Source organism: Triticum aestivum, chromosome 4B, assembly GCF_018294505.1.
Source record: "Triticum aestivum cultivar Chinese Spring chromosome 4B, IWGSC CS RefSeq v2.1, whole genome shotgun sequence".
Taxonomy (NCBI): Eukaryota; Viridiplantae; Streptophyta; class Magnoliopsida; order Poales; family Poaceae; genus Triticum; species Triticum aestivum.
Window position 1 is genome coordinate 241,255,882 of NC_057804.1, and position 7,813 is coordinate 241,263,694.

General features: G+C 47.2%; 1 protein-coding gene across 1 annotated transcript; it reads left to right on the forward strand.

Moving 5' to 3' along the window:
- Positions 1-490: 490 nt before the first annotated feature.
- On the forward strand, positions 491-1,199 carry LOC123091900 (uncharacterized). The gene has a single exon (XM_044513516.1). It carries the CDS (start codon positions 670-672, stop codon positions 979-981), a length of 312 nt encoding a protein of 103 aa, XP_044369451.1. The 5' UTR covers positions 491-669; the 3' UTR covers positions 982-1,199.
- Positions 1,200-7,813: the final 6,614 nt, after the last annotated feature.

A 7,813-nucleotide genomic window follows, 5' to 3' on the forward strand; every position in this document is an offset into this window, starting at 1 on the left:
CGAATTTTAAAGGTACGGCCATCACAACTAGCTTGAGAATAAAAGTTAGTACATGTCTCCAAACTCTATCGTGTGGCAATGTCTTCACTGGACTTTGTTTCAGTTTACAACAATATATATTTATGAGGTAAAATACCATGTTACTTTTTATAAGCACAAATATAATGAGTGGAGCTTATGGCTATACAGGTGCCAAAAAATTGGTCACTCGCAAAGATTAAAAGATAATGCATTGCCGGTTAAAGTAAAGAATTAACACATGCACTTTGATTAAATAGGTTGTGCCTCTTTTTTTGCCCGGTGCAACGCACGGGCATTTATACTAGTCTCTCCCTAATAATAAAGCACGGAGTGAGTCTCCTAGTTCACCGTCGCGGTAGTGTTTCAGAAAAGCCCCTACTGTTTTCTGTATCCAACCCGCAGTCCAATTTCGAGTGGATATGACAAAACGTTTCGATTTTGCACAAAACTCACTGTTGTTTGGTTTATTCAAGCCGCGGTCCTTTTTACAGTGCCTGGACACATGGATCCATCCTCCTCCGCGCACCGGCGGGGGCGGTCGTCGTCGGCTCCGCCAAGCGCCTCCTCGACTGGGCAATGTGAGAGGCGGAGCAGCCAGCGGGCGGGACAGCCCCCACGGACCACGCCGAGCCAAGCACCGCAGCCGACATGTACATCGACTCCGGCAGAGACCATGCGGGCGGGGATCCGGGTGCCAAAAGGAGGCGCGGCGGCGGCAGCGGCGATGATGCGCACGTCGTGGTCCAGAGGCCGGAGAAGCGCCGGATCCTCGCGTGGAGGGTGCGCCAGTACCGGTCCCTGGTGGCCGAGGCCACGGCGGCGGCAAGGAGGGCAAGAATCCGGGCGGTGAGGAAGAGGACGGTCGCTTGGAAGAGCGTCCAACGGCAACTCACGCGCGCCGCCCTGAGCTGCGACGGCCTGCACAAATGGAGCCCCGGCGGCGGAGGAGGAGCTGCTTAGCAATATTAAAGATCCGCTGGTAATTAAATCAGCTCAATCCTCATGCTAATTAGGGAATAGGATTAGCACCCTAGCATTTTGTTTTCCTACTCGATTAGACAGTGCTCCTTGATCTGAATGACAGGGCAGCTCAGCCCAATTAGGTTGGCTTTTGTGATGTTATCCAATTGCGTGTAGAAATCCCATCTTTATGCAAACTTACTACTGATACTCTGAAAGACAGCAGTATATATTAGTGTTCTTAGATAACTGCGCACTTGAGCGTTTGTGCTCTAAGTTGATTTACCAGATGACACCATCAGTCTCGGCTGATTTTGCAGCTTCATTCATGCCTTCCACTGGGCATTGATCTGTCTCCAGTCTCCACTGCATTTCACTAGCAGCAGTTTTCACCTTGTGAGGTCTGAGCTATCAAATATTCGAATGCCTTTTCTGGCTAATCCAATAGCCTAGGAGTATCATCATGTTTTTGGGCAAAAAGTACGCCATCATCGTGAGTGGAGAGCACAATGCAAGAGGGAATAAAACAGCAAAGCCGCGAACTAAACAATGCAAACATTTCTTAGCCATTTTGCAAAGATGGTCTGGCTGAAAGCATAAATCTTCATGTTGAGAATAGTTAATGTGGGTCATAAATTAAAGAATTACTCGTGTAATAGGCTATGCTTACGTGGTGTGATAAATTCTTTTCTCTCGGTGCAACGTACGGGCATTTTTTGCTAGTCTTTCCCTAATAATAAAGCACGGATTGACTCCGTGGGTTCACCGTCACAATGCGCTTTTCTCCCATGTCATAATACGCTTCTTCCTGTCCGTTTTTTTTCTTAATTTTGATATTTTTCTTAATATCCGAGGTGGTACTATCTATTTCTTCGTCGTTGAAATTTTTTCATCCGTCCCTCGTTGTGATTTTTTTCTCGTAGGTGCAGCATGGGCCTTGGCCCACTCACGTGATGGCCCAGGCAAAGAGAAAACAAAACGTGCATAGTTGGACATGGATTGACTCCGTGGGTTCACCGTCACAATGCGCTTTCCTCCCATGTCATAATACGCTTCTTCCTGTCCGTTTTTTTTCTTAATTTTGATATTTTTCTTAATATCCGAGGTGGTACTATCTATTTCTTCGTCGTTGAAATTTTTTCATCCGTCCCTCGTTGTGATTTTTTCTCGTAGGTGCAGCATGGGCCTTGGCCCACTCACGTGATGGCCCAGGCAAAGAGAAAACAAAACGTTACAATAGAGAGTTCTTCTCTTTTATATTACTAGCACAAACGCCCGTGCGTTGCATCGGGTGAAAAAAAAAACCCACACTTCCCTAATCCAATTGCTCAAGACCCTCTTTCATTCCACGACACAACGCCAGGCATGATGGGATGAATAAACTCTTTGAAATCGGCTGCCGTGAAAATATATACTGTAGAAAAAATATGCATGTATTTCGGTTTTCAGTTCATTTGTATTCACCCCACAGGTATGTCATAAAAGCTTTAGTCGGTGCGGTGGCTAGCTTGTCGGGTGAATAAAGTGGAGGTCCACAGTTTGAATCCCAGGCGGCTCGCTTTTTTCTTTTTATGCATTTGCCGCCCGACCTCTCGCGCGAGGTCAATCCAACTCGGCCGGCCCAGTCGCTTGATTCCTATGCGAACGGACGTCTTTTTGACACAAAATGCATCAAAAGCAAATCCTATTTGGCGCTGCAGGCGTCCGTTAACGTGTATTCTGCAAACGGGCGCCTACAGTACCCCGTACTGGGCCGGCCCGTTACTGTGTACTCTATTCCGCAAGAAAGAAGGGAGCCGTCGTTGCGACTCAAACCACAAACATGTTGGATTGATGTTCAATAGTATAACCATCACGACACACAATACGATCTGATAATATTCAACTCTTTCTTTTTATGCATCTGTCACCCGACCTCTCTCGCGAGGTCAATCCAAATGGGTCGGCCCAGTCGCGCGATTCCTATGCGAACAGACGTCTTTTTGACGCAGAATGAGTCAAAGGCAAATCCTATTTGACGCTGTAGGCGCCTGTTAACGTGTATTCTGCAAACGGGCGCCTGCAGCACCCCGTACTGGGCCGGCCCGTTACTGCATACTCTATTCCGCAAAAAAGAAGGGAGCCGTCGTTGCAACTCGAACCACAGACCTGCCGGATTGATGTTCGATAGTATAACCACCACGACACACAATACGATCTGATAATATTCAACTCTTTCTTTGCTTTATTCGTTTCTTTTCCTTTTTTTCTTTTCCCTTTTTCTTTTTTTCCTTTTTTCTTTTCTTTTTTGCGTTTTTCGTTTCTTCTTCTTCCTGGTTTCTTTCCCTCACTGACTTTGTTTTTTTCTTAAATACGTGAACATTCTCAAATTCAATGATTTTTCTAAATTTGATGAACTTTTCTTTTCAAATCTATGAACTTTTAATAATTTTTGTGAACTACTTATAAAAATTGATTATTTTGTTTCAAATTCGATGAACCCTTTTCAAAATCTTTGAACTCTTTTCAAATTCAATTAACTTTTTTTAAAATTGGATGAACTATTTTTGCAAATTGATGAACTTTTTTTCAAAATTTTGATGAACATTTTTTAATTTTTTGTGAACTACTTTCTTAAGTTGATGAACTTTTTTCAAATTGGTGAACTTTTTTTTCAAATTTTTGATGAACTTTTTAAATTTTTTGTGAACTATTTTTGTAAATTGACGAACTTTTTTAAAAAATATTGGGCTTCTCTTGAATAGGGCGATGTTTTTATGCATGTTAATGAACTTTTTCCGAAATTTGTGAGGTTTCATTTTTCTTAAAAAAACATATGTTCTCTCAAAAAAAATGGGCCGGCCCTAGTGGTTAGCTGAACACACGTAGGTAGTGCAGGTACCGAGTTCTTTATATGGGTACAATATGCGAAGTATTAAATAGAGTTGTTTTCGTATACTAAAACACACATTGGCCTTTGGCGCAGTTAATTCTGGATGGATAGAGCATGCACGTACGGTTTTTTCATCGTGCACCTTCGGCTTCGTGTGATCGTGGTTAACCTTGCTGTTTAATAAAATTGATGGCCAACCCATGACATACAAAATGAAAAAAATCTTTCAGTAGCAGCTCCCTAAATTCAAGATTGGACAATTCAACTAACAATTGCAGTTCGGTCAGGGATCTATTCTACTAACAAATTCATGTCTAACCTTGCTGTTCAATTCAAGAAACAATCAACACTTAACAGTATACACAAAATTGACCTCAAACAGTAGCCAATTGAGCCCAAACAGTGGTAAATCCTAACCAAGAACAATGCCTCAATGGCCACGAACAAGAGCAGAGAGAGGAGGGGGCGAACTCACCTGAAGACGGAAAGGAGGAAGCTCCATGGGTGGTGCGTCCCGAGCTGCAGCAAGGCAAGGTCGACCCCTCCTTCCTCAAGTATCCAATCCTTGCCTGCACATCTACCATGGAGGATCAAACCAGATATTAGAGAGAGAAAGGGGGAGAGATGGGGAAGGGGATGAACTCACCCCATGGCCACCAAGCGGAGGAGGAGCATCCCGGAGACGGAGCTGCGTGTGGGGGCGCGGTGGGCGTCAGAGAGGAGTCGCCGGAGGCGCCGGAACCACGCCAGAGTGGAGGTGCTCAAAACCCTAGCCATGGTTGATGGTCAACCAGGAAAACGGCGGCGGCGCCCAACCCCTATTTCGCGTGAGAGAGAGATACGTGGGCCGGGAGAAGGGGGCAAATCCTTGCCGGTGTCGGCCGGCGCCCGGCGCAGCACCGGATCGAGGGTCGCCGCCTCGCCGGGGTCGGTCTCCTGGCGGCTGGGATCGGGATAGCCCGTGCCATGAAAGAAACTCATGGATGATTCGTTGTTGGGCCATATTGGATTTATGTGCGAATTTGACGTACAAGCAAAAAAAAACATCAAAACGTATACAATAATAGTACCACCTCGTTAATGTTATGATTTTATCTACATAAATTGTGAAAGCGTATTATGACACAAGAAGAAAGCGTATTGTGACGGTGAACCCGGAGACACAATCCGTACTTTATTATTAGGGAGAGATTCCACATCGCCCCCTTACACAAAATCTCATCAATTTATACTCCCTCCGTTCGGAATTACTTGTCGTAGAAATGGATGTATCTAGATGTATTTTAGTTCTAGATACATCCATTTCCGAGACAAGTAATTCCGAACGGAGGGAATATATATCTATCAGTTAATATGAATAAGCCTCCTAGAGAATTGGGAAGGAGTGAATCCGTCGGGAGAAATTAAGTCTCGCCCTTGGGCCCAGCATCGCATAGCTCGTCGGTTATGGCCTACATGGATACCTCCTACATGAACAAAGGCCGAGGACGGCGGCCACTTGACGGTGATGCAGTTCGTGCACCGGACGATTGGCGCGCGTGACGGGGCTCATGGTCCTGCGCCGTTCAGAGCCCCTTCCCATAATTCTCTCAATTCCTTGAGCCATCCCGTCTCGATCCCAAACACACTCCAATCTGGAGAAACCCAACAGGATGGGAAGCCTGCAAGCGCTTTCTGAGGCGGACAGATGTATGTACACAAGCTCACTGGCAAAGGACCGACATTGTTGCACATCCTGGCCGGGTATGTCCGTGTGATGGGCGTGTGTCTCCTGCTCGAGCTGGGTGCCAAGTGCCAACGCGGAGGAAACATATGGGAATGGAAGCTACTTAAGCCGGTGCAGGCGGTGTCGCTGGTGTGGTGCTGGAGCTAGGTGCCCACGCATAGCCCCCTGACTCCCCAACTTAGCCCAGCTCAAGTCCCTCCCCGGCTTCAACAATGTTGTGATGTGCATCAGCCCTGCCTCGCCTGACCTCTACGAACACGCCATGCACGTCTGGCCCATCTTACTGCATTTGTTCGGTAGCTTCGGTCGTGGTCCGTGTGATCCATTCGACCGAGCCACCATCGTCGATGCAGCCGTCGCAGCCGTGGCTATGGATATTCCACCCGTCTTACCTAGCAACGTATCATCCAGCAATAAGGTAACGAGGACCCAACAAAAATCCAACATGCACACACAGTTTGCCATGTTACTTTTCTTCAGCAAAAGAATTAAAGCCTTATTACTTCAGTTTCTTGAAAAAAAAACACGCTATCATTGTTGTTGTTGTGTGTGGTGACCAGGGCCGTCCAGAGGCCTGTGCGAGAGGTGCGACCGCACAGGGCCCCCATATCCCAGGGGCCCCCAATTTTGGGCCGACGTTGTATATTTTTTGTTAGCCTATGTAATTTCTCTGCACTGTTTTGGGCCTGTGGCCTGGTCTGACCGCTCGAGCGCTCCCTCCCAATCGCGATTGATCGCATGCCCTGAAGCCTCTTCCTAACTCCCTCAGCTCTCTCTGCCCGATGACTCGATCTAATCTGCTTGTCGAGGCACGACGGCGAGAAGCAGGATGGCAAGGGCATGCAGCAGAATTCGCCCCAAAAATTCAAATATAAACCAGCGCGAGCAAGGGCTAACGCCACCAAGAAAAGCAGAAGGCAGCCGCTGCTAGCCGGCGGTCAAACACCCGAGCCTAGGCCAGATCAATTTGCAGATTAATCAGGTGCGCCCAAGACCAAGCAGATTTAATTTGGTTATTTTTCTATTCAGTTATTTAATGGCTAATGAGTACATTGTATAGGTGGATCAGTTCTTAAGTTAATTAGCTAATAAATTGCTATATGTTTATTGTTCAACCGATGTAATCTTTATAGAAGATAGTTGGTGTATTAGATATATTTCATAATCTTGTATGAAATCCATCTATTTAAGTTAATAGGACTTAAATGAGAGTATCCTTTAGTCATATTAATATTTTTAGTTACAAGAGTTTTCCATATTTTAAGGCATCATTTGCATTTCGCACCGGGCCCCCGAATTCCTGGAGACGGCCCTGGTGGTGACTCCAGGAAGGAGTGGACACCTACATGATGAACGACTATGTGGGCATCAGTGGAGGGCGGACGGTGAAAAGAATCTCTCTGACACTGACTTCCCAATTTCTTTTATTCATTACATTCCTAAGTTTAATGTTTTTCCTTTCCATTCCATGCATGTGTTTTTTGTGTGGGGTTCAGTAATTTCTAGAAGAAGGGGCGGCGCCGGTGCTCCCGGACTTCGGGCCACGCACCTGGATCTGGGCGGCGGGCGGTGACACCATGCATGCATGATGCATGCATGGATGGATCAAGTACGCCGGCGGTGATCTTGATGGCCAACAAATTAAAGACAGGATCTTGAACCCAGCAGCTAATGTATGTCATGGGATGGATCATGGAGCCACACCAGGCACCAGCGCACCTATGGGTGCGCGCCGTACAGCACGGCGGCCGGCACTGTCGACCCAAGTTACGTACCTGTCGGCCGGCCGTACGTCATGGGCGGCGAGCACTGACCACGCACGTCAACGCCGACGCCCAACTCAGAGAACGCAGCCGATGTCGATGTCCAAAGACATAAATATAGGAGCTTGAACCCGCTGGTTGATGCTCATGGGGGAATGACTACAGAACCGCCGCGACGGACGCATCTATGGTTGCCGCGCCAGCCAGCCAGCACCGGCAACCCAAGTATGGTTGCAATGTCGTCGTGTCGAACCGCATAGCCGGCGAGCGAGGTGAATGTGAAGGGCCAGCTCCGGCCGAGAGCGCGAGGGGATGAAGATGGCGGTCGTGGAGTGTTGATCCGGCCGGCCTGGCATGTATTGTACTAGTGGTTGGGGCGCGCCGCCTGACCAGAAACTCGGCGGTGCCAGGTAGTACACGTCCCTTCCACTCTCCTATTTGTACCAAGTGTGCTCAGTTCATGTATAATAG